Genomic DNA, 27,522 nt, shown 5'->3' with positions numbered 1-27,522 from the left:
ACAAGTAGCAGAAGATTCAGGGCATTGGGTACCAGGGTTTTAATCTGATTGAATGAAAGGGAAAGTCTGGCTCTTTCCCTTCATCCTTCCCTCTCTTGGAGAAATCAGCATCCTTGGTCCTCTGCACAAGCTGATCTCAAACCCTGAAGGTAAACCATTGCTCCCTTTTGTATCCTAGTATTGTTCCAATACTGTTGTGTGCCCATCCCCTGGTGAGGTGGTATTGGGAATGTCCTGGTCTCATCGGTTATTCACTGCAAGTCTTGGAATGACATTTACCTTGACAGTCAGATTGCTAGTTTCTCATCACACACAGCTTGTGTAGGCCGCAGACCATGCTTAGCAGGATTAGCAAGGTGTTAGGGTCTCCCTATTGTCGCACTAATCTCTGCACAATAGGGAGTACCCGAGTTAGGTCAAAATGCCAGATTGGCAGGGACATTGACCCTCCTAGGGGTGAGTCACCCCTATAAATAGCATTGGTTTATATTCCCGGTTATGAAACAAATGACATTTGGAGGTAATATGTATTTTTCCTAACAATATAAACCTTAGCTATTTATACATACTTGCCCGCTAACCTTGTCCCCCTTGAAGTCCTACCTCCTAGCAAAGTGAGCTCAATTCCCATAACTACCACGCGCGCGTGCGATAACTACTGGAATGGGTAGTTAACCTTTGCTAAATTTTAATGGCTTGTCCTTTCAGCTTCACCGAGAGAAATATCTCTATAAATAGCTAAGGTTTGTAACGTTATTAAAAATACAAATTGCCTCCAAATTTGTCATGGTTGAAAAGTATAAAACTTAAATTCCTGCAAAAATACAAACCTGAGAAAGGACTCAGGTTTATTATAATTAGAAAAAATCCAAATGACTCAAATTTGTTGTATTTTTGGGGGTTACTGTAGTTAAATACAATAAAGTAATCATTTCTTTCAAATTATTGCAAAACCCTTAATTTGTCCATTTTTAAAAGTCAGAGATGTGTTATAATTAGCAATAGATATTTATTTATTGCAGCTGCTAAGGAAAGATTGGAATGTGAACTTCAAAAGGAAAAATGTCGTAACTTCCATTCTGGTAGACAGTGTCACTATGGAGAGTCCTGTATTTATTCCCACCTTACTGCAGCTGACATAGAGCATCTGAAGAAGAATGGTAAGAACTGTGGTGTACTAAAGTCAAACGAAATTGAGCACAGTGTTCCTTAGTAATTAAAGCATAGAGAAGGTCCTCAACTTAAAAACTTAATAGGTTTCTAGAAGCTGTGTGCAAGTCAAAATTTGTTACATTTTTGCCCAGGGTAGACGTGACCTGACTCCCATGCCTGCGATTTCCAGCTACAAAAGTAACAAATAGTTCAGTTTCACATGAAATCAATATCAGGTTATTGCAAACGTAGTTATACTTACTGTATTAAGTTATATAGTGTACATTGTTTTATTACAGTATTTCTTTATCTGTTGATACAATATCGGATATATTTGATTTCAGTTGGATTTGTTTGTATCTCTGAATGTTTGTAAGTTGAGGACTTTCTATACCAAATAGGGCTATGGAGATAACTACAGTAGTTAATGTGTACACTACTCACTCAGAAATGAAACCAATGCATTATGATTTAGGGTAATTTAGATGATGTAGAAGGCAGACAGACAAGGTATTCAATAATAGAAATTGAGATTTTTTTTTCTGAGAATTTTATCTTGAGAAAAGGCTACCTTGCTTCAGTGGCAATTTAGTGCAGTATTTTAATTTCAGAGAAATTATAAGCTAAGCTACAATCCTAGTTGGAAAAGCAAGGTGCTCTAACAAGGAAAAATAGCTCAGTAAGGAAAGGAAATGAGGAAATAAACTACAAGAGAATTAATGAACAATTAAGATAAAATATTCCAAGATCAGTAACAACATTAAATTAGATCTTTCATATATAAACTAAAAAAAAAAAAAAAAAAAAACTAGAGGAAGAGGATAAAGATAGAATAGTGTCTGAGTGTACTCTCTGGAAGGCCATGGTACAGAGGCTGTGGCACTACCCAAGACTAGAGAACAGTGGTTTGAATTTGATTTGTCCTGAGAGAAAATTTTTTTTTTGTTGCATTATCATCTTTCTATTTATTTCTTCAACAGCATTATCTTTCTTGATGCATTTGAATGCTATAAGCATTGTCTGTGTTGAATAATTTACATTGTGGAAATCAAGATTCTTGAAACATTGAAGCCATCCGTGACTTCCTGTAAATGTTTTGATTTGTTCTCGGATCATTTTAAATAGTGCCCATGCCTTAGCCTGTATCATCAGTTTGCTAAGTGGTATGCTTCTGTATCTTCCATTAAGAGTTGTCTGCCATTTCCCATACAAAGTTCTCGACATAATTTTGAAATCTAACAGACCTTATGAAACTGCTGGAAAGCAGCCATGATTTTTTTTTGAATAATGTTTTCATTATTTTATGGAATTGCATGTTATTAAAAATTATATCTCAATTTTTTTTAATATCTTGAAATGTGAAAACAACGTAATTAATATTTCTTGAAATTATATGTGGTTTTTAATATTTTGAAAATGTTATTTTCTTGATAAATATGTTCATGAAGTAGCAAAAACTTCATTAGGAATGTTTTGTGCAATTGTAGAAAAAGTTCTGTTTTGTATTTGTTCTTATTACATACATACATAAACCAAGGCACTTCCCCCAATTTTTGGGGAAGTGTATATACATATATAATTTCTACACTCTTCTAAAATGGAAAATGTCTAAAGTGGAGCTTGAACAGCTGTTAAATTTATTAAAGACAAGGGGGACCACAGCCCACTTTTCATTATAAGATTTTACTTTTGATTTCTGCTGCAACTAGTATAGTAATACTGTTGCATCCTAACCAAAGGCTGTTAATATTTTTCTTCATACTTGCTTTCAATAGTTGATTCTTGGTATCGTGGAAGCGAAGCAGATATTAGTAGGTTTATAGCTAAATTAGCCATATATCCCCATACACACTGTGCTTGTTGCGGGAGGTCATGACTGTTCGCATTCATCTTCCCTATGCTGGAAGGGTGAAGTGATGTTTGGTGAAATGTCTGGTAGAGTGTCTGGGATTGAAAGGGGAAGAGTGAGAGAGGGTGTGGCTTTATTGCTGAGTGAATGGATGACAGGTAAAGTAGTGGAATGGAAGGAGATATCATCTAGGGTAATGTGGGTAAGGGTTAGGTTGGGTAGGGAATGTTGGGCTTTTGTCAATGCGTATGGCCCAGGTAGTGAGAAAAGTGAAGAAGAGTGGAATGAGTTCTGGAATGAATTAACTAGGTGTGTAGAAGGAATGGGTAGAAGGAATTATGTAGTTGTCATGGGTGACTTAAATGCTAGAGTGGGCGCTGGAGAGGTAGGTGTCATTGGGAAGTATGGCGTACCAGGTGAAAATGAGAGTGGTGAGAGACTGGTAGACATGTGTGTTGAACAAGAGATGGTAATAAGTGCTAGCTTCTTTAAAAAGAAAGATAAAAACAAGTATACATGGGTAAGAGTGGCAAATGGAAGAGTAGTAGAAAGGGCATTAATGGATTATGTGTTCGTAACTTAAAAAACGTTTGGAAGATTGAAAGATGTGCACGTGTTTAGGGGTATGACTAACGGTATGTCGGATCATTTTTTGGTGGAAGGAAAATTAGTTGTAGCAAAAGAGTGGGGGAATAGAGTAGGTGAATGTAAGAGGGAGTTAGTGAGGGTTGAAGAGCTAATAAAACCGGGGGTAAAAAGTAAATATCAGGAAAGATTGAAAATGCCATATGACGAAGTAAAAGTAAGAGAAACTGGTAATTTAGAGGAGTGGAAGTTAGTAAAAAAAAATTTTGTTGGGATAGCAAGTGATGTGTGTGGCAAGAAGGTTGTTGGAGGCAGCATGAGGAAGGGCAGTGAATGGTGGAGTGAAGGTAAAAGTGGATGAGAAAAAGAGGGCTTATGTAGAATGGCTGCAGAGTAATAGTATAGAGAGAAAAATGTGGAAGTAAAGTGCAAGGTACGTGAGGGAAAGAGGGCAGCTGACCTGAGGTGGGGTCAGGGATTGGGTCATTCATATGAAGAGAATAAGTAGTTTTGGAAAGAAGTAAAGAGAGTAAGGAATGCTGGCTCAAGAATTGAAGAGACAGTGAAAGATGGAAATGGAATGTTGTTAAAAGGAGAGGAGGCAAGGAAAAGGTGGGCAGAATATTTTGAAAGTTTACTGAATGTTGAGGATAATAGGGAGGCAAATATAATTGCTGTTGCAGGTGTTGAGGTGCCGGTGATGGGAGATGAGAAATGAGAGAAAGATTACAAGAGAGGAAGTGAGGAGAGCACTAGATGAAACGAGAGTAGGAAAAGCATATGGTATGGATGGTGTGAGAGCTGAGATGTTGAAGGAAGGGGGTGTGACTGTACTTGAATGGTTGGTGAGATTGTTTAATGTGTGTTTTGTGTTGTCAATGGTACCAGTAGATTGGGTTTGTGCATGTATTGTACCACTATATAAGGGTAAGGGGAATGTGCACGAGTGTTGTAATTCAAGAGGTATTAGTTTGTTGAGTGTAGTTGGAAAAGTGTATGGAAGAGTTCTGATTAATAGGATTGAGGATAAAACAGAGAATGCAATCTTAGAAGTACAGGGTGGTTTTAGAAGAGGTAGGGGTTGTATGAATCAGATTTTTAGAGTTAGGCAGATATGCGAGAAATCTTTAGCAAAAGGGAAGGAGGTGTATGTTGCGTTTATGGACCTGGAGAAAACATATAGAGTTGATAGGGAAGCAATGTGGAATGTGATGAGGTTATATGGAGTTGGTGGAAAGTTGTTGCAAGCAGTGAAAAGTTTCTACAAAGGTAGTAAAGCATGTGTTAGGATAGGAAATGAAGTGAGCGATTGGTTTCCGGTGAGAGTGGGGCTGAGACAGGGATGTGTGATGTCTCCGTGGTTGTTTAACTTGTATGAGAGAGGTGAATGCTCGAGTGGTTGGACGAGGATTAAAACTGGTAGACGAGAATGACCATGAATGGGAGGTAAATCAGTTGTTGTTTGCAGATGATACTGTACTGGTTGCAAACATGGAAGAGAAGCTTGGCTGATTAGTGACAGAATTTGGAAGGGTGTGTGAGGGAAGGAAGTTGAGAGTTAATGTGGGCAAGAGTAATGTTATGAGATGTATGAGAAGGGAAGGTGGTGCAAGGTTGAATGTCATGTTGAATGGAGAGTTACTTGAGGAGGTGTATCAGTTTAAGTACTTGGGGTCTGTTGTTGCAGCAAATGGTGGAGTGGAAGCAGATGTACGTCAGAGAGTGAATGAAGGTTGCAAAGTGTTGGGGGCAGTTAAGGGAGTAGTAAAAAATAGAGAGTTGGGCATGAATGTAGAGTTCTATACAAGAAAGTGATTGTACCAACTGTGATGTATGGATCGGAGTTGTGGGGGATGAAAGTGACGGAGAGACAGAAATTGAATGTGTTTGAGATGCAGTGTCTAAGGAGTATGGCTAGCGTATCTCGAGTAAATAGGGTTAGGAACGAAGTGGTGAGGGTGAGAACGGGTGTAAGAAATGAGTTGGCAGCTAGAATGGATATGAATGTGTTGAGGTGGTTTGGCCATGTTGAGAGAATGGAAAATGGCTGTCTGCTATGCAAGAGTTGATGGGAGAAGTACAAGACGAAGGCCAAGGTTTGGGTGGATGAATGGAGTGAAGAAAGCTCTGGGTGATAGGAGGATGGATGTGAGAAGGCAAGAGAGCGTGTTAGAAATAGGAATGAATGGTGAGTGATTGTGCCACAGTTCCAGTAAGCCCTGCTGCTTCCTCCGGTGCCTTGGATGACCATGGAGGTAGTAGCAGTAGGGGATTCAGCATTATGAAGCTTCATCTGTGGTGCATAATGGGGGAGGGTGGGCTGTGGCACCCTAGCAGTACCAGCCGAATTCGGTTGAGTTCCTTGTCAGGCTGGGAGGAATGTAGAGAGGAGAGTTCCCCCTTTCTTTTGTTTCTGTTTGATGTCGGCCACCCCCCAAAATTGGGGAAGTGCGGCCTTGGTATGTGAATGTACATTATGTATGTATACAAACCTTTGTTCTTTACATAGAAGTATGAGATTAGCAAAACTAGAACATGGGTGTTAAAACATTTAACTAAGTGTCAATAATCGACTGGTTGTTACCTATTGGAAGTGGGGAAGCACTGACTCCTTGTTTGCTCATTGACAATCCACTTTGATTGCAGACAGAATCTACAAATTTTATATAATTTGTATTTGTTCCAACACGAATACTTACCTCGAACTACTTTCTTTGGAGTCACTTGTGATCTCCTCTCTATCGACCAAGGTTTTCGCGCCGTTACCCCCCTACTCCTCTCTCTACATACGCCTACCCCCGCCACCAAGGAATGCGCCCCGAGGGCAGGATCAGGGCAGGTCACTGCCTCGCTGGGTCATTCTCCTCATTAAGTTCCTTGGTCGCGAGGTGATCACACCTCGCTCTCGTCTCTGTCGACCCTTTGTGCGCGTCTAGTGTTCCACGTGTTCCCAGCGTGGCAACTTGCGTTTCCCAGTGCGTTCTTCTCAAGTGTTACCGTGCGTTCACCCTGTGTGTGTCCCCAGTGTACTTAGTAACTCCGTTAGTGTTGTGCCGTTCGTGTGCGAACTATGGATCAAGCTCGCCGTTGCCCTGGGCCTAGAGCCGGGAAGTCGTGTGGGGCTTTCCTCTCAAAGCCGGGGGTAGATCCTCACTCCCTTTGTTCCTCCTGTAGAGGGAAAGTTTGCTCCTCCGCGGACACGTGTCCGGAGTGCGTAGGTTGGGACGACATTCAGTGGGTACGCTACGGTACTAAGAAGAAGAAGTCATTGAAGCGTTCCTCCAGGAAGATTAGTGTCGTCTTGCCGTTACCGTCGGCCAGTGATCGGTCCGACGAGCCCTCGGTTTCTCGGTCTCCTACGCAGAGGAGAGGGCAAGAAGACTCTGGTGTTGTGGAAGGTCAAGGCGCCCTTCCCAGGGAGCCCAGTGCGAGGGAAGAACCAAGGGCGGGCCCCTCTAGGGCTAGCGAAGGGCCCGGTAGTGCTTCGGGTGAGTCAGGCCTTGTGATGGGGGGCCACGCGTCCTCCGAGGACCCCTTATGGGGTAGTGCTGTAGTCTCGGAGTCCCCGCCGCCCTCGTGGGCTGGTGCGTCGGGCTCTTCCCTGACAGGTGACAACCAGGCTAAAGTTCGCCGTCCGAGTAGCGATGCCTTCGGATGGAAGCTACCGAAGACACCGGGGAGGTCGCCGCTGAGAATGGACGTGACCCTGGACCCCTGGCTCCCTAGCATGGAACGGCTGGACTCTTTTCCGACGCTCCCCACGGCGGTCCCCGATGACTTTCTCCAACCCTCGATCTCGGGCACCCAGCGTCAGAAGAAATCCCCCAGGGGCCCCGCATGCAGCCGTTAGGCGGTGAACGTGGCGTCGTCGGGTTTGTCGGAGGTTGATTCGACGTCCGAAGAAGTAGTTAGGGTGAAGCGTCGCAGGCGAAGGGAGCTGTCCGAGAGCGAGCATTCCCGCTCTAGGTCACGGTCGCGATTTAGCAGAAAGCGCTCCCGCTCCCAGAGCCGTAAGTATAAGAGAAGTGTTTCTCCCGGGGGTGCCTGGGTCTACATGCCTTCGGGGGACTCCAAGACACTTCATTCACCAGACCGTCGGTCCAGCGAACGTGCGACGAGGCTGCCGTCCACTATGCACAGCCTCGACCCGCGCGACCTGGCACGCAGAAAAGACCTCTCGAAAACGCATAAGTCCTCGAGGCCTCCGGTTCACCCCGCCCAGCGGGGAGAAACGCGCTTCTTAACAGGCAGCCTGGCCGAACCAGCCTAGCTGGTGCGGCCGTCGAGTAGAAAGGAACTGTTCCTGTTGTCGGGTCAGCCCACCGGGACCGTGACCTCCGCTCCCAGAGCCTTAAGGCAAGCTAGAGCCCCCACTGAGCCGGCGGTACCCACCTTGTCCCGGGATCCGGAGACCAGCTCGCCCGCTAATGGAGCACGCTACCGGTACAGGACTGCCCCCCTGGACCCAAGAGCTAGACGGCCGGTCTGCTTTGCCAGCAACCCGGCTCCCCCGCTCCAGGCCGAAGCCTCGGCTGACGGAGGAGAAGCTTCCCCGACGGAGGACTCCGCCTATAGAAGAGTTGTCAGGCTTATCAGAAGGCAACATGGGATAGCGGAACCCTTGGCTCCAGAAGGTGATTCCTGGAGGTCAAGCCTCCTGAGGATTATGCACCCCCCCTCCCTTCCGAAGTCTTCCCTGGCCCTTCCTCTTGCCCGAGACCTAGTACTAGAGCAAGAGTACATAGACAAGTTGGTGGCCAGCAATGCCGAAGCCCCCAAGTCCCAGAGTGCCTCAAAACTGCTCCAGGGCCTTAGAACTCAGGGAAAGGTGTATGTACCGGAAGGGCGTCGCCCAGGCCCCTGTAAAGTGGACCCGGCCTTGGACGTCCTAGGTCAGGGCGGCTCGGACGAAAGGGCCTCTTCAGCCCCAGTTTGCTTCTCGCCTACGGAGGCCTCCATGTTGGAGGAGATGTCACGGGACCTAGTCAACGTCTCCTCATGGCTGGACTGGTGGGCCTCCACGTTAGTAAACGTCCAAGCCTCTGTCGACCCCGAAGATCCTGACCAGCAAAGCCTCCTGAGGGACCTATTCACCTCCGGGGGGAAAACGCTCAAGTTCCTGTCATATCAGGCACTCGCCCTTACGGCCATCTGGGTCCTCCGTAAACGAGACACGGTCCTGGCTAAGTTATCTAGGAAGATCCCAGACAGGGAGGCCCGGGCCATAAGTAGCCTTCCCTGGTGGGGTGAGTCGCTGTTCCCTATGAAAGAACTTGAAAGCCTAATGGAGAAAGTGTCAAAGAAGAAGGAGGCCAACGTCCCCAGACTTGCGTCGTCTAAGAGACCTCCCTACAGGAGGGCCGCCTCAGATAGCGCCGTGACATCTCAAGCCTCCCCCAGCACTTCGAGGAGAGAAGCCCCCTCTTCCTCCTGGGCAACAACTCCTCAGCCCTCCCGCAGGGGAGCACCAACTTCGTCTAGCTCCTTCAGGTCGGGTTACTCCGCCTCTAGGAGAGGCAGATCAGGCCGCCCCTCTAGAAGAAGGTAGAGGGAGAGGCCCCCTACTCCCGCCCAAGCCTCGGGTTGGGGGATGCCTCGGACCACATTGGCAAGCATGGAAGGCTCAAGGAGCGGAACCTTGGACAGTGTCCGTTCTGAAGGAGGGCTACAGACTTCCCTTCCTAGCGGATCCACCCCCTCTTATTCCGGCCAGCCAGACAGAATGGTTGGCCCCCAAGGACCCGATGAAGAGGACCGCCCTTCAAGAGGAGATTTCCTCCATGTTGGAGAAGAGTGCCTTGGAAGAGGTCCTTCTCCCAGGCCCAGGCTTCTACAGCCACCTGTTTCTGGTAGAGAAAGCAACGGGGGGGTGGAGACCCGTGATAGACCTGTCAGCCCTCAACAAGTTCGTCAAGAAGATGGAGTTCAAGATGGACACCCCAAAATCCGTCCTGCTGTCCTTGAGGGAGAAAGATTATATGATGACTGTCGACCTCAAGGATGCATATTTCCAGATCTCTGTCCACCTGTCGAGTCGGAAGTTCCTCCGGGTAAAATGGGGTCCCCAGATCCTGCAGTTCAAGACCTTTGCTTCGGCCTGTCAATGGCCCCTCAGGTGTTCACGAGGGTCTTCACGACGGTCTCCGTGTGGGCTCACGAACGGGGCATCCGCCTCATCAGGTACCTAGACGACTGGTTGCTCCTTTCCACCTCAAAGGTCCTCTTGGAGGAACAAGGGAGAGGCCTCCTCCAGTTTTGCACGAATCTGGTGATTGTAATCAATCTGAAGAAGTCGAACTTAACCCCATCCAACAGAATGAGCTACTTGGGGATGACGCTGGATACCGTGCAGGGGAATGTTTTCCCCTCGGAGGACAGGATACGGAACCTCAAGCACATCATTCAGCCGTTCCTGTCAGAACACTCCAGGAGGGCGGGAGACTGGCAGAGACTGATAGGTCACCTAGTCTCATTGGAGAAACTGGTCCCCCAAGGGAGGATGAGGCTCAGACCCATTCAATGGAACCTCAAGAGCCTCTGGTCCCAGACGGACTCACAGAAAACGTTAATTCCAGTCCTTCCGGACACGAGAACCTCCCTGGAATGGTGGCACTGCCAGTCGAACTCCCTCAAGGGGATGCCCCTCGGGTCCAGCCCCCCCGAGTACCTCCTGTTCACAGATGCCTCCAACCAAGGGTGGGGAGCCCACCTTCTAGACGAGACGGCACGGGGTACCTGGTCGGAAAGAGAGAAGCATCTACACATCAATGTCCTGGAACTAAGAGCGGTCCAGAAGGCGTGTCTTCACTTTGCAAGTCGTCTAAGGGGAAACACCGTGGCGTTAATGTGCGACAACGCCACGGTAGTGGCCTACATAAAGAAACAAGGGGGCATGAGATCGAAGGAGCTGTGCGACCTCGCCATAGACATCCTGAATTGGGCAGACGAACAGCACGTGGTGCTGCTGGCAAGGTTCATTCCCGGGAAGAAGAACGTTCTGGCCGACGGCCTCAGCAGAATGGGCCAAATAGTGGGGACAGAGTGGTCTCTACACCCAGAAGTAGCCAAGCTTATCATTCAACGTTGGGGCTCCCCGGTGATGGACCTCTTTGCAACAAAGCTCAATGCCCAACTTCCGGTCTATTGCTCCCCGGTCCCAGACCAGAATGCAGCCCTAGAAGACGCCTTCCAGCACAAGCGAGACAACCTGGATGTGTACGCTATCCCTCCCTTCTCGTTGATAAGACAGGTGCTCAACAGAGTAAGGGCCGCCCGAAACCTAAAGATGACTTTGGTAGCCCCCTGGTGGCCGGAGAGAGAGTGGTTCGCGGACCTAAAGGACCTAGTGAGTCAACCACCTTGGCCTCTGCCCGCCAGGTCAGACCTCCTGCACCAACCGCACTTCTTCAAGCTCCACGACAACCCTCTCTCTCTTCGCCTTCACGCCTGGAGACTATCGAGCGGGTCCTTAAGAAAGAGGGATACTCCGCCGCCACAGCTAAGAGAATGTCCCTATACCTGAGGAGATCCTCGACCACGGTATACCAGGCGAAGTGGGCCTCCTTCACGAAGTGGTGCTCGGAGAGACATATTAGACCTCTTTAAAGCTTCGGTCCCGGACATAGCAGATTTTCTGGTGCATCTTAGAGATAAAATGGGAATGTCAATTCCAGCCATAAAAGGAGTTCGAGCCGCCTTAGGCCAAGTCTTCCTCCTGAACGGCATCGATGCCAAGTCTTCCTCCTGAAGGGCAACGATCTCGGGGCCTCGAGACACATAGCGATGCTGATCAAGAGTTTCGAGCAGTCCTGCCCCCCTCAAGCGAGTAGAGTGCCCCGGTGGGACTTAGCCAAGGTCTTGAAGATGCTGAGTCGTCCCCCCTTTGAACCCCTGAAAGATATCGGAGACAAAGATCTTATCCTCAAGACCGCTTTCTTGCTAGCCTTAGCTTCCGCTAATAGCTTCCACTAAGAGGGTGGGAGAAATCCATGGTCTGTCTTAAGACGTTTACCACTCTAAAGGGTGGAAAGAAGTATCCTTCAGGTTCGTGTCTTCCTTTGTGGCTAAAACTTAGAACCCAGCAGTCTGGCACCCGAGGTTTGAGGGTTTCTCAATTCCTGCCATTCCCAAGACGGGCATTACAGAAGATTTGAGATTATGCCCAGTACGGACGCTCAGGAAATACCTGGAAAGAACAGCTCATCTCCGACCAGGCATCAAAAACCTCTTCGTTTCCACAGGTGTTAATTAGAAGCAGGTTTCCAAGAACACCATTTCCTTCTGGCTGAGGCAAGTCATTGCTAGAGCCTATGAAGAGGATAGAATGGCAGTGCCAGGCACTCCCCGGCCCCATGACATCAGGGGACTGAGTACCTCCTTGGCCTTTGAGAAAAACATGGCGGTGGGACAGATCCTGCGGGCAGGCACTTGGTCGAACCAGTCAACCTTTACTGCCCACTACCTCAAGGATTATTCAAGGAAATCCTTGGACGGGTTCTCCATTGGGACAGTCATTGCCGCCCTCCAAGCAGTGTAGCGGTGAGACCAGAGGCACTTGCGAGGCTAGCCTCCGATAGGAGCAAGTGCGGGGTCCTCCTTATCTCCTACCCGCTCTCTGGCTCTCCTCTTAGGAGATTACAGGCTGTCCCCAAAGGTGAACACATTCTTCGCGACTAAACTTCAGGGGGAAACGTCAGAAGAATTTTTCAAGAGGCGATTCTTAGATAATAGCGTAAGGTTGCTCAGTTACCCTCACTCCCGCACTCTGATAGGCCCCCGTATTCCATAGCCCTCTAGGCCCTACGTGCCAAGTCAAGTGTCAGAATAGCACTCCCGCCTCCTAAAGTATAAGTCTCCAAAGAAAGTAGTTCGAGGTAAGTATTCGTGTTGGAACAAATAAAAAATTTTAAGTAATTTTTATTTTTCCTAACATACTTACCGAGAACTACTTTCGGGTAATGGTCCTCCCTTCCTTCCCCGAGTGCCATCCTTCCATTGCCAGGTTGGGCTAATACAATGAACTTAATGAGGAGAATGACCCAGCGAGGCAGTGACCTGCCCTGATCCTGCCCTCGGGGCGCATTCCTTGGCGGCGGGGGTAGGCCTATGTAAAGAGCGGAGTAGGCGGGTAACGCCGCAAAAACCTTGGTCGATAGAGAGGAGATCACAAGTGACTCCAAAGAAAGTAGTTCTCGGTAAGTATGTTGGGAAAAATAAAAATTACTTAAAATTTTTGATTTTTTCTAGCTTTACAAATATGATATTTTCATTAATAAAATAAATTTTTGAACATACTTACCTAGTAGTTATATATATAGCTTACGTCCCCGACGTCAACGGCAGAAAATTCGAAACTCGCGCCAACCCCCAGTTGGATAGCCAGGTGTACCACCCCTGCACCCTAGCGAGGTACCTGGGAACCATTCCAGTGACCCTCATATATTCCATGCCTCTAGTCTCTTAAAGGGGAGGAGGGTGGGACTAAAATTATATATAAATACCGGGTAAGTATCTTCAAAAATTTATTTTTTTTAATGAAAATATCATTTTTAAACACAAGACTTACCACAGTTCAAGCCTATCTAACTGCAGTCTGGTGATAAAACCCCTTTCACAGGGCTTGGTTTGCTTCCTTCAATCTAGGTTGTGCTCCCCCACCCCCAGCACCCCTAGACAGCATATCTTTACCTGATCCCTAGGACAGGCCTCCACCTGTGTTCCCCTCGGCCAAGAGAGTAGGCGTATCTTATGGGTTGCCCTCAACTTCTTGCTCACAGCGAGGAATTGAGTAATATCTGATTTCTTTCCAGACAACTAAGACCCATAGCATGATCAATAGTCCACATCAACAGCGATTACGTTAGAGATTAACTGGAGGTTCTCCCTGGAGGAAGATGCAATAACTCGCCTGAGGGTTCAACACGATTAGCCATCCCTGGGAAGGGCAAAGGAGGCTCACCGAGAACATGTTTTTGACTGGGATCCACAAGGTCATAAACCGGACATTGAACCTTTATCCTCATAAAGGTGACCTAGAGCTCATAACGTCAAGGGCAGCAATATGCCCCTAATGTCTGCAAACAGCTACTCTGTGACGCAGGTCATGCCAGTGGCAGGGTGAATGCACTATGACCATCACCTCCCACTAGCAAGACATGACCCACAGGAATATGGAGATGCTCTACATTGTTCCCGTGGTTTTACTCAATAAATGGTTATAATCCCTCGAGCATTTTGATGGTTAAGTAGCAGATGGAGAGGGCAGAGTTAACCAGGGATAATCCTGGGATCATCTCCCCCCCCCTCTCCATGGGGCAACATCTACGGTACTCTGCAAAATTGACCTCCTGAGTGCAGGTATAACCTTTTTCCTTTTGTAACCTGGTAGAGAGAGATATACTGTACTTATTTATTCCATGGCAAGCTGGGATTGGGTAAAGTCTCGTTAGTTCTAAGATTCCTATGTTTCTGAGAATTTTTTCCTTCGACTAGTCACACTGCTAGCATCACACATTCACCAAAATTACTCAGGGTTAACTGTGCTTTGCACGTTTAGTTTTGCGATGTCACGGTCAAAGAATAGCCAGTAGGTCCGGACTTCAACCCTCCTAAGGGATGAGTCAACCCTATTAAATAGTGTAAGGTTTGTAAGTGTCAGAACAGCTAGTGTCTCGTCATTCACTGGCTCTGTGGGAGTCGTTTAGACACCGCAAGGGTAGCCTTGTTAATCCTGGTGGTGGTAAATTAAATTTTCTCCATCCGCTTGAAAACTGGCGATGCCCATGGCAGATCAGTTCTTCAGGTTCCGGTTGTTGTAGTGCCACACGCATCAAGAGAAATAACTGAAGTCATTTCCTCCTGCAAAACACACAAGGAGGATAAGATTAATAGCAGGTTTGCACCTAGTAATCTGATATTTGCAGGTTATCCAGAATACAACTGCATATTCATACACATACATTTATCTAGAGAGAAGCAAAATGGTTAGAAAAGCCAAAGAGGCATTTAGGGTATGTTTATTACTTAAGGCAGAAATCAAAAGTGAGTGCCTGGCCGACTAACAATCTCTCCAACTGTCGATAGTTATAACTATCTTGTTTTGTTTTTAACGCCTGTATCAGCTTCACTGAAGTAATATACCTATCAAAGTATTATGGTTTGTGTATGTGTAAGAACAAGATACTTTATATTTACATTTGTTACAAGTTATTGTGGTTAATATTTGTAACAAGTTATTGTGGTTGCATGTAGGTGAGGATGTTTTAAAACTTATTTTTGGTTGCATTTATAGCTGGGTATTCACTGTTTTAAAAATATTATAATTTTGGTTTGTTGGCTCCATTTAGGGAACATGAATTTTTTCTTAATCCTTTACTAGTAGAGTGGATTTGCAAGATTTGTTTATTAGAATTCACTGTTTTCTCGTAGGACTGAAACTAATTATTTTTTTTTATCTTTACAGCCTTAATAGAAGAAGAAAATATTCTCTGCTTAAAGCTTCCAACTCTACAAATGAAAGGAGTTGAACCAACTGTTGAAGAATGGAAAATAAGGTTGCAGGATAAAGTGGAAACATGCTTCCAGTCAACAGAATTACAAGACTACACATCTAAATGCAAGTTACCAGAATGTTTACAAGAAAATCCAAATGTTCCTCCTTCACTGATACCTCCATCATTAGAAGATCTTTTGACCTGTAATTTTCAAGACTGGGGGTGAAAACCAATATCAAAATGTTTGGAGTCCTTGTTATTGATAAAAATGGAAACACTTTAGTTTGTTCTCTTGCAGCCTAGCACTAATAAAATGCCAAACACTTTATTTGTCTTTTATAAACATGTTTTTATTTGTCTTTTATAAACATGTTTTTATTTGCATTGTCAATGTCATCTGAGGATTTTTTTCTTTAGATCTCTGGAAAGAATTGATGTGGCTGCAGGATGATTTTTCCAGTATCATCGGAAATACTTTCTTAAGCTTGGTCAGTGAGGTCTCAAATTTAATGTAGCTATGGTGTCACTTTGCCTAAAATATGGAATATTTACCCAATATGAAGTCTTATTTTATGTTACACAATAGCATATCATTAGAGTCTAGACAAAATCTGGGGACTTTTATACCAAAATGAATAAATTAAATCTTAAAGGAAATATAAAACAGTAGTACTAACATTATATACTGTATTTACAGAAGGGATTATTTAACAATGAAAGAAGCTTTAGTTTACTTTACAAGATAGATAAAATATTTCCAAAAGGGTTTGTGTAAAAAAAAATACTGCTATATGCTAGTATGAATTCTTGCGTATTAAATTACTTCCAGTCTTATAGAATTTGAATTAAAGGGAGGGGACATATAAAAGATAGCTCTAGTAATCTCACTAAAAAATAAGCCTCGTCACCACTGTAGAACCTCTCCGTCATACTGATAGAAACCACCGTTGTGTTCTTCATTCAGAGCATAAAAAGTCTTGACCATTTTTGAAATGCTAACTTCAGGAGTGAGAGGAGCATTTTTACCTCCCATATCAGTTTGAACCCAGCCAGGATGTATACTTGTGACTAGGATGTTCTTGTTTCTCAAATCCAAACTGAGTGACTTTGTAATAGCATTAAGAGCAGCCTGGGAATTAGAATGTTTCATTATGTATAAAATAAATTAATTTATATATTTCCTAGCTATGCAAACCTGTGTCCTTCATTTAAGGAGATTCCTTCAGAACAAGCTGGAAAGAGTTAAAACTGGATATCGAGTGGTTACCCAACTGGTTAGGAGCATGGAGCCCTGGCCCCTCTCCAGTCTGAGAGCCTTCACTTTTCATCTTCAGCCCTGGACTGAGAGGGGGGGGGGGAGTTATTATTATTACTTGCTGAGCTACAACCCTAGTTGAAAAGCATGATGCTATAAGCCCAAGGGCCCCAACAGGGAAAATAGCTCAGCGAGGAAAGGGAACAAGGAAAACTAAAATATTTTAAGAACAGTAACATTAAAATAAATATTTCAAATATTAACAATAAAAACTTGGTAAAACAAGAGGAAAAGGAATATTGAATAGTGTGCCCAAGTGTACCCTCAAGCAAGAGAACTCTATCCCCAGATAGTGGAAGGCTATGGCACTACCCAAAACTAGAGAATAATGGTTTGATTTTGGAGTGTCCTAGAATAGCTGCTTACTATAGCTAAAGAGTCTCGTCTACCCTTACCAAGAGGAAAGTAGCCACTGAAGTTACAGTGCAGTAGTTAACCCCTTGGGTGAAGAAGAACTGATTGGTAATCTCTGAGTTGTCAGGTGCATGAGGGCAGAGGAGAATCTGTAAAGAATAGGCCAGACTATTCGCTGTAATAGCAGGGAAAGGGAAAGTGAACCGTAACCAGAGAGAAGGATCCAATGTAACACTATCTGCCCAGTCAAAGGACCCCATAACTCTCTAGCAGTATTATCTCAATGGGGTTGTATGGATAGGAAAATTACAAATTATTTCAAAGATTTGTCATTATTGCCTACACGGCATACAAATCCTCGTTCTTCAATTTGGGAGAGAAAAGCAAAGGTTCATTGCCACCCCTTATCTACATTTTGTGTGGATGGTAGTCCAATAGGACCTGAGCTGTACATGTATATATGTATCCAATCAAAACTGGAGAAACTTTTTTTCAAATGAATGTCAGTTGGAAAAAATATCAAGCAAATTTTAATGGAGGATGGGGAGAGACTTTTTTTACCCTTGAAAGAATGGAGTTCTGGAATGAAACTTTCTCGCATGTAACGTTTCGACTACGCATTACCATAGACGAAATGCATGCTTGTCCCATAAGGGAGCTGGGCTGCTTATACAGCTAATTGAGAGGGCCCCACACATCCAGGCACAAAGGTGTCATGGAACTTGTGGGTACACCTGCAAGAAAAATGCCGTGAAGACGGTCTGTCTTTCAGACATTGGCCTTCAACACTTGGCTCACCAAGAGGTTTCTCCTGGAGGCAATAGTTATGCCAAAACCCCTGACTTTGTGAGTTCTAGTCCTCGCTGGCATCGCAACTCTCTTAGCAGTGGAGGTATAAGCTCTATGTATCATCTCACGAAGCCAGAAAGACACTGTTCCTTAAAATCTCTTTCTTGGATCTGCCAGTGCTAATGAAAAAGACTGACCCTCGCTGGCCTAAGGTGTTGGACTCGTTTCAGATAGCACCATGGCGCCCAGCTGCTCTCAAATTGAGGGGATGGAGGACTCAAACCGGTTGGCATAGGCTGATGTGTTTTGGGCTATGGCTACAAATTTCAGGCCCAAAAGTTAAGTGGACCTTCTCACCCCTCATCATGGGGGACTATAAAAGTGTGTGTAACTCGCCATCTCTCTTCACCCATGCCAGAGCTAACATAAGGGCAGACTTGAGAGCCAGAACTTTTGTCTTGTGACTTCCTAAAAGGCTCGAACAGAATCTGCGTAAGAGCCTTGATGGCCACGGTCATGTTTTATGGCAAGGACCAGAGAACCCTGGGTGGTTTAGCCTGCTCAAAGCTCCTCACAAGATTGAACAATTCCAAAGAAGCGGAGAGACCTGTACCCTTCAGTTGGAAGGTCATATTCAAGGCTCATCTACAGCCTTTGACAGTCACAACTGGGAGTAGCTTCTCTCGGCGAAAGAAGACGATAAAGTTTGCGATCTCGGGAAAAACCTGTTTCAATGAGGGAAATAGCCCTTCTATGACACTAATTACAGGAGATAGCTCTCTAAGCCAAGTAGAACAGATGTTGAGGACCTCCAGAGACATCTAGACATTGCTGTGCATCACGAAAGCTTTTCACTCAGAGATGCTCCAGAGACATCTAGACATTGCTGTGCACTGAGAAAGCTTTTCACTCAAGAGATGTTGGGTAGTCTTCACTCGTTTAGAACCAACAACTCCACAAAAAGTACGGCTGACCAAGAATAGTGGCCCACAGAGGTAGCTCTCTTGGGACATCTACTAGGATTTAACCTGGTCTGAGGCTATCTGAGAGCCACCTGCATCACCCTGAATCATGGCATAATCAACTCTTGTGTATACAGGCCTCTGGCAGTCCGGTGTACTCACAAGTGAATGTAAGGAACTCCAAAGGAATCTTGAATTAAAGTTAACGTGGCACCTGAGAAACCTCATCCATTGCCAAGGCCAAAGGTGAGGTAGCATGCTACCATGACTTTAATCCCCCACACAAGTCAGACAGTTCTGTGTCATGGATAAAACCGTTATCGTAATCAGAAGCTGACATAGGCCCGGATAGGGTAACGGTAAAGGGAGATCTCCTGGCACGGGACCCCGTAGAAGTGGGAGAATCACCTACCAAAGCATACCCATACCCAAAGACTCAAAATGTACCATCTCATCTAACCAGTCGAGGGGCTACACAATCATAAGAAGTACAGAAGTCCAGTGACCTGGAAAGAAGGAAGAGATCACAGCAGTTATTCCAACATTGAAGCAGAAAGTGTACAGGGCAGTACACTTCTGTCTAGGTCGGCCACCGGGGTAGCTGGTGCCCAGCCGTGGTCCCAGACCCATGGACAAGCCCCGGGGAGACGCAGCACAAGGATGCAGTTCTGGCCCTCACAGCGCCTGGAACTACACAGATGCTGTGCAATTTCCTCTAAAGAGAGGTGGTGGCAAAGGGAGCCCTATCCCTGCGACCAAGGATGTTCATCTTAGATTCTTCGGTCTCCTCCTCTTCATCCTAGAAGAGGAATCGAAATCTGATTAAGATCATGACAAGGAGGAGGAAAAACAGCACATATGCTTCTACCTTCTGGCCTGTGTGGCCATCAACAATGATTCTACCCCAAGAGGAGAACCACACAGACTCCAACGTGAGGCACGACACTGGGGGACACTGTCACAGAAGGAGGGGAAGGCACACTCACAAGGCCCCACGACCAAACAATTTGCCGGGCAGGAGGCACAACCACTGATGCTGAGGAAGGGCAACAGTTCCAGACCCCTTGGCACAAGGGTTTGGGCAACTGCCACAGGGAAAGGGGTGGGGATCACCAGGACTGGAACAGAAATTGTGGAACCCCGGGGACAGGGTTACCACTTGCTGGCTAACCACGGGCCTGGCCAGTGCTGGAAACTATCAAATTATCTTCCACATCTTCTGGTGCTAAGGGGAATGGGGGGAGAACCACCACGCCCTTCACTACTGACGTCACCGGATAAACTTGAGAGATAAGTCAGCACAGGAAGAAGTCGCCTCAGCTACCTATTATCTCAAGGAATGGAGGGTCCACCTAAAAAACCTAAGGAAGCCACAACTTCCTTAGGTTAACTCTTCTACAGCAGACTACCCAACAGTAAAGGGTGAGGATTTCCAGCCTCTCGAGTTGCAAATATTAGGGGCTCCCACACAAGAGAACCTGAAACTCGCTGACATAGATCCGAACACTCCGGACCCCTGCAGCATATTCTGGACCAATCCAGGGGAGACAGCAGTAAATGTATCACCTGGAAGACGGAAGCAGCGAAGACATTACCCAGTCCAATTCCCAAAAAACGCCTCGCTTGCCTCCTCCCAACGTGTACCTACAAGCAATTCTGGTCCCCAAGCACAGAGGGAGTGTGTGTCTTCAGCTGATTAGACCAACCTCTTCTCTGGCAATGAGCTTCTTGCTTCCACTCCACACAACAGAAAATATCCACTGCTTGAAAGAAAAATAAGAAAATGACCGGCTGAAGTTAAAGGGAAGGCTCTGAGTGGAAAGGAGGCAAAGCTCCTTACCCAGCACCATCACCAGTTGGATAACTGTTTGCTATGCAATTTTAATGACTTCCAGCTTGCTCTGAAGTAATCTTCCTAAACAAAGGTTTGTAGGCGTGTAAGAACAAACTATTTATTTTGCATGCTGTTCTTCACATTTGATATAACATTAAATTTGAATCACTATTGCATATTTTCTGCATTCAACAATACTGGAAATTAAAGATTCCTCTTATACCTACTTTACTTGCTCTATATGGATATAGACCACCTTGTTCATTTGCTCCAATTGAACCTAAAATGGAGGACATGTTGATAATAGCTGCTCTTTTAACACAAAATGTATCAAGCGTTGAATCTGAAGCAGCTGTGCTTAGGAGAGGGAGAAGGGCCTGCAAAGATAAAATATTTAAACAAATCATTCAATATAAATTTTTTTTCAGGTAAGATGCATTTTTCCTAACTATATTAACCCAAGTTGTTTAACAATAGTATACTTTCAGTAAAGCTAGATACAACTGTTACAACTTATAATGAGGTGATGGCAGTTACTGTTTGTTCATGATTTTACCAACTTTTCCAGTTTCAAAAGGCTAGAATTATTGAAATATTTCAAATATTTGGGAATAAATTCTCTTTCCAAATTCTATTGATGATAACAAACAAACAGGATTTAATTTCTGTGGGTAAATGTTTGATCATTGAATAGGTTATATTATCAATTCCAGGAGCCGAATCATCGCATAGAGACAAAGTTGTCTTAAGTTCTTTCATGCTTAAAGGCAAATTATATGATTCCATTCCTACACCTCAAAAGTTGAGAGGGTGATTCTTTTCTTGAATGCATTGTTGGTAATACATAGATGTAGGATTTTTTATAAGATTATTGAAAAATAATCTGTGAATGCTTCACATACATCCTCCGGATTTTGAAAACATTTGACTCTTGCATTCAATTACAGGTAATAGTATTGGTATGCATTTTCCACTGATCTTCCTTATTTTTGTCCAGACTTCTAATTAGCCTTCCAATTTATTCTTAGAAATAAAATTTACCCAATACCAGAGCTTAACCTGTTTGATTTGGTACTGGAGCTTTGCTCTTGCTTTCTTATATCAAAAGAGCTAATAATTGCAAGGATGATGTCGATATTGAGTAAATGGAGCTCTCCTAGCTTTACAAGCTATTTGACATTGAATATTCCCCCAAGGGACTAGTTTTTGAGAAAACTGACCTGTAGAATGGGGAATTACTTATTACAGGCATCTATAATGACTGTTCAAAAGCTCTATAGTGGAGAAATTATCAACATCTATTTCTAATGTAGGTAAAATAAATAATGCTCAATTAGCCTCATCAATTACCCATTGTAGACATCTCGGTGCAGCTATTTCATCAACTAAACTGGAAAAGCACTTATGAGAGTGCAGACCTCTGCCACAGCAGCTTATTTCTCACAACCAGCTTGCCTTTTCCAGAATCAATTTAGACTGTAGGCAAATTTGAAGTCTGTGTAACAACCATGTGCAAACTTGGGGTTAAGGTTAGGGTTAATTCGGTCGACCTTGACCTCTGACTTAGGACTTTCAAAAAGGAATCACTTCCATGTCTCATCATAACAATTACAGTAATCCCTGAAATGTCCACTACCCTATGAGTAAAATTGTGACCAGGAAGTTGTTCACAAACATACAGGGGCAAAAACATAACATCCCAACTTTGTTGACACAGTTAATTAATTAGAATTGGGAGATGGTCACTTCTGATAACTTCATCCATTACTTCCCATGAAAAATGTAAAAAACCAATAAGGGGTGTATACCAAGATAACTAGCTAAGGGTTTCATTTTGTACATGAAAATGTGTTGGTGCCCCATTATTTAAAACAGCAAGATTGCCTTGGGAGTTAGAAATAATATCCTCCCACATTGATTGTCTGTCTATCCACTGTATCTATATAACAAGGCACTTCCCTCAATTTTGAGAGTAGACATCAAACAATTGACAAAAGGTGACCTTTCCTCTCTAAGCTCCTCCCAGCCTGACTGTCTACCGAGAGTAAATAGGACCCAGAAAGTTGATCTATTAAATTATCAAGTTCTAGCTTCAGGTTTTGATCAACTCGATTGGGTGGCAGATATACTGAACAGATGGTGTATGCTCGTTTTAATTGTATTTGTACCGATACGGCTTGAAGATTTGTTTGTAGCTGAATCTTGTTATGTATGACATTTTGTCGCACCAGTGATGCATTCCCACAATATCTACCTTTGTCTTTCTGGACTTCATTATGATCAAATAAATATATACTCAGGGACATAATTTATTTTGGCTTGAGACTTTCCTATAAGGGTATAATGATTGGAACATTTTCCTTGATTAGTATATTCAAAGATTCAAGGAACTACTTTGATAATTCCATTGAAGAATTGTGAGTTTGCTATCCATAAGGACAAACTATGATTTATTTTTGTTTAATCGTTTTATCTGTGTGCATTTCTTAATGTCTTGTCTTTATCAGTTTTTCCTTGTGGTCTCCCCTTCTAGTGTTCTTTCTCTTTCCTTATTCTCTTCAAGACGATTGACAGTTTCAGATAATAGACTTTCTTCTTCCATGTTGGTATTATCTAATGATGTGTTGATTCAATATTCACTAAACTTTTGACTAGGCCTGTTAATTTTTCTAACGATCCAGATTGTTTTGGATTAATCTTATTCAGTTCTTCAAGCAGATGTTCTGAGCTTTCTTTTGATCCAGAAGGTTTTTGAGTAAGTTTCTGTTCTTTACGTATCGGTTTTAACTTTTCAACATTTTCCCGATATGCATTTGGAATGCGATTTCTACATCTTTTTTATTTTAAGAACAGATGATACTATTTTTACCAGTGAAATTAAGCAAATTTTTCTTCAGAACCTATGAAAATGGTTTCCCAGGGCTTACCTGCTTTTTTAGAGCTCTCTATGGGCTCTTTAAATGCTACCCTTTTAATGGTTCTAATGGCCTGAATTTCCTTTTCAAAACTGAACTTAACGCACCTTTTAGATGCTCCTGGGTGTGCTTCCCCATATTGTATACAATTTGAATTTTCTGTGCATGTTCCATGACTTTTTTTTCAACAATTGGCACAAGCAGCCAGCTTATTTAATTTTTCCTTGCAGTTTTGGCTTAAATGGCTATACATTTGGCAATGGTAGCATCGCTAAGGTGAAGAGAAGTATGGTTACACCTTCAAATATAGCCAACTAGCCATGATAAAAATGGGTAGCCTGCACTGAACAAAGGTTAAAATCAAAGTAGCAAGAGAAACGTGCTGTTCTCCAATTCTCTCTCTTTTTAACTACGTTTACTACTCCTTGACTTTTTAGTTCATCCTAAATTTCCTTTTCATCTATTTGTAGTAGTTCTGGAACATATATCACATTTCTACACTGGTTAAAAATCAGGTGCAAAAAGCATTTCACACTGGCCACCTAAGTAAAATTGCTTTCAATATTTCACTTTCCATTGGAGATATTTTCCTATCAATTTTCTCTAAGCAAGACAAATTTTAATAATTTTTTTTTCTTAACTATACAAACCTGAAGCTCTTTACATAGGAAGTATTATTTCGGCGCTAACTGAAACCCGGCGTTAAAGCTTTTGAAAGGGGTAACTACCCTCTGCTAGTTAGCAAAGGGGGATTTTAGGGGTGGACCAACCACCCCATTCACACCAGCACTAGTTAAAAACCATCACTTTGCAATTGCCATAGGACTTCTGGGGGAAGGTGATAGCAGGACCAATATGTGTAATGAATGAATGATTTAAAGTTTTCAGGCATCCTGACATCTAAGGTCATTGACGCCGGTAACAATTAATTTATGTATACAAAAATAAAAAATGAAATAAAATAAAATATTAAAGAGTATTCAATTAAAATCATAAAAATTGAATGTCATAAAAGTTAAATATTTTTCAGAAGACCTGCTTCTGAAAGAAATCTAAAAATGCCACTTGCATGGTAAGACACATCATTTCCAAGAATCTTGGCAAGGATGAACCTGCCACCCTCACCTCGAGCCTCAAACAAATATCTATTCCGCAAGTTGTTATAATTGGGGAATTCGGTCAACAAATGCCTTACTGTTAGAGGTACTAAACAGTTGTCACAATACGGTTGGTGTTGGCCTTTCAGCAGAAACTCATGTGTCAATCGAGTGTGACCAATACGGAGACGACAAAGAGACGTCTCCCATTTTCGGGGCATCATATTATACCTCCAAGGCCAATATGTGTAAAGAGCTTCAGGTTTGTATAGTTACGAAAAATACAAATTATTATAAATTTGTCATTTGTTCTGGCACTTTATACAAACCTTCCGCTCTTTACATATGAGACTCGCCCTATGGTGGGTGGAATTCCTAAAACCAACTTGCTGGGGACTGTCCCGGGGTTATACTCTGTGCTACGCAAGAGCTGATTAGAGGGCACCCTGACACCTCGTGATCCTTATACGATGACGTTCTAGGCAATTGGTGCTAGCGTAGAATTTAGCAATGTGACTTGACCAGGTAAGTGTAATATTGGAGCCAAGTTCCTTACTTAACCTAGACATTGCCGAACTCCACCTCACTTGGAGAACGGAGCCATAAATACATATAAAGTACATATATCAGGTTGCACAAAGGGCATGGTACCCACACACATTCATTCTAGACTCACTCGTGTGTAACCCCTGCTCTCGACCAAAATGCTACTTATCCCACAAGGGAGCTGAGATGTTAGTTCACTATGTTTTGCACAGCCACCACAGGACTTAAAGTAAACATGTCTAGGTATCTGTGGGTTAGGTCTTGCAGGTAGTGGGCTGTGAACGTTGTTTGCCGCTTCCACATGCCCGCTTGTATCACATGCGTCACAGAGATATTCTTCTTAAATGCCAGGGATGTGCTGACATCATGAGCAAGGGACGGCAGCCGAAATGAGAGTGGTCTGATTGAAAAGCTCTCTCAATTACCTTCCTGATCCAGAAAACTATCAAATTCTTTGGGATCTTCCTCTTACGAAGAGCTTGCTGATCTGTGGATGGGTGCTCTCGGTTATTTTCAAGTATTTCATCAGCCCCCTCACAGGGCAGAGTAACAGCTGATCAGGATAATCTGTTACAAAATGGAGACTCTCAATTTAGAAGGGCCCGAATCTAGGATCCGCTACAGCTGGATTTTGAGTCTTAGCTACAAACTGAGTGTCACTTACCCCCATCCCCTTGAATGGCTGATGTCATAGGACAGACCATGTAGCTCACTGACTCTCTTGGCTGAGGCCAGGACCAGAAGGAAGACCGTCTTCTGGGTCAAGTCTCGATCTGAAGCTTGACGAAGAGGTTTGCATGGTGCTCCTTTCAATGAACATGTGACCTTGACTATGTTCCAAGGAGGTGGTCTGTCTTCTGACTACTAATGGCATGTGCGCTCAAAATTCTGTATGAGGAGAGAACTCCGTCAAGGAGGAAATATTAACTTTATTCAGTTTGAAGATGAAGCTCAAGGCCAATCAACAGCCTTTTACCGCCAACACTGAACAACGTTTTTCTTCCGAGGTACAATAAGAACTTTGCTAGTGTTGGTATAGTGGTACTGAAAGGAGCGATACCCCATCCATGACTCCAACCACAAAAGACAGACCATTTTGCATGAGATACTGAGGCAGATGACTCTTGGAGGTATCCTGCCATTCTCTTAGCAACTGGTCTCGAAAAGCCCTTCTTTGCAAGCAGTTGCTGGATAACCTCCAGTCGTGAAGACGAAGCAATGGGATCACTTGACGGAATCTCTTCATGTGTGGTTGTCCTGCAGAAGGTCCGGGAACCATTCTGCATGATGTCACAGCACAGCTATTAGGGTCATCGACAGATCTTGAGGTGCCCTAACCTTATGAGCCTCTTTACTAGGAAGAGGGGGGTGGGACCCGTAAATGTCCATCCTGTCCCATGGATATTGGAAGGCATCTTGCCAGAACACTTGGGGATCCGGTGCTGGAGAGCAGTACACTGGAATCTTCTAGTTTAGGGACGTTGCAAACAGGTCGATTATTGGTGAACCCCACAAAGTCAAAATTTTGTTGACTATCTCTTGTTTTAATGACCATTCGGAGCCTACTATCGGATTCCTCCTGATCAGATTGTCCGCCAGCCCATTCTTGATAGGGATGAACCGGGTTAAAAGGGCTACCGAACTGTTTTCCGTCCATCCGAGGATTTCCACAGCCACCTGACATAGGTGCTGTGAAAAGGCGCATTCTTGCTGGTTTGTGTGTGATACCACAGTGTCGTTCATCAACACTACGGAATGTCCTAAAAGGAGCCAACAGAACTGCTTGAGGGCAAAAAAGGCTGCCCTGATTTCCAGGAGGTTTATGTGGCATGCTGCCCGGAATCAGACCACCGTCCAGATTCAGCGAGGTGCAACAGATGAGATCTTACCCTTCTTTTGATGCATCTGTGAAGAGCAACAAATCAAGGGGAGGAGAGAGAAGGTCCACTCTCCTGAGCAGGTCGGTGTCCCACACCCACCATCACAGTCTCTGTACTGTTCCTGACCTACCGGCACCAAAGTGCTCGGTGGGTCCAAGTGCTGAGACCAAAAGGTCTTCAGCTGCCACTCTAGATCTGATGCGCAGACGACCATTGGGAACTAACTTTGCCATTCATCTGGCAATTTTTCCCGCAGGAGGAACATCTAGACTATCTCTCAGTCTATATTTGTTCCCCGGACGGAAAGACCTTGCCTATTTTGGTCCTGGTTCTCATTCCTAGATATATGTCTTGGGCTGGTTGCGAGCGAGACTTCTTGTAATTTACCATGATCCTCAGATCTTGGCAAAATGCAAGAATGCAAGAAGTTTGTTTCGTTGGAGGAGAAGGGACTCCCTCGAGTCTACCAGAATCAGCCAATTGTCTAGGTAACGAAGCAGACAAATGGCGTTCTTGTGTGCCCAGGTGGACACTAAAGTGAAGCTCAGAGTGAAGACACGGAGTGCTGTGAACAGGCAGAAACACAGCACCGTGAACTGGTATATCTTTCCTCCTAACGTGAATTTTAGGAACTTCCTTAAGGATGGATGAACGGGGATCTGGAAGTATGCATCCTTGAGGTCTAACGATATCGTGAAGACAGATAGGGGAAATCACCAAATCCTACTTACGCCTCTATAGAGGACAGTTGT

At 44.2% G+C, this 27,522-nt stretch overlaps 2 protein-coding genes across 2 annotated transcripts in view; one reads left to right on the top strand and one right to left on the bottom strand.

Annotated features, from left to right (window-relative positions):
• LOC137631821 (zinc finger matrin-type protein 5-like) overlaps window positions 1-15,406 on the top strand; it is a 45,608-nt gene extending 30,202 nt beyond the window's left edge. Inside the window, exons 4-5 of the mRNA XM_068363823.1 lie at window positions 1,023-1,160; window positions 15,048-15,406. Coding sequence (XP_068219924.1) covers window positions 1,023-1,160; window positions 15,048-15,304 — 395 coding nt within the window. The 3' untranslated portion in view covers window positions 15,305-15,406. The remainder of the gene's footprint in view (window positions 1-1,022; window positions 1,161-15,047) is intronic.
• A 345-nt stretch (window positions 15,407-15,751) lies between these two features.
• Window positions 15,752-27,522, bottom strand: part of sni (SDR family oxidoreductase sniffer) — a 72,817-nt gene continuing 61,046 nt past the window's right edge. Inside the window, exons 4-5 of the mRNA XM_068363822.1 lie at window positions 20,560-20,709; window positions 15,752-16,207 (exon numbers count right to left, since the gene is read on the bottom strand). Of these exons, the coding sequence (XP_068219923.1) occupies window positions 15,983-16,207; window positions 20,560-20,709 (375 nt within the window). The 3' untranslated portion in view covers window positions 15,752-15,982. The remainder of the gene's footprint in view (window positions 16,208-20,559; window positions 20,710-27,522) is intronic.

The sequence above is a fragment of the Palaemon carinicauda genome, chromosome 40 (assembly GCF_036898095.1).
Source record: "Palaemon carinicauda isolate YSFRI2023 chromosome 40, ASM3689809v2, whole genome shotgun sequence".
Taxonomy (NCBI): domain Eukaryota; kingdom Metazoa; phylum Arthropoda; class Malacostraca; order Decapoda; family Palaemonidae; genus Palaemon; species Palaemon carinicauda.
The sequence above is the reverse complement of the archived record's forward strand: the minus strand, read 5'-3'. Positions and strand labels throughout refer to the sequence as shown.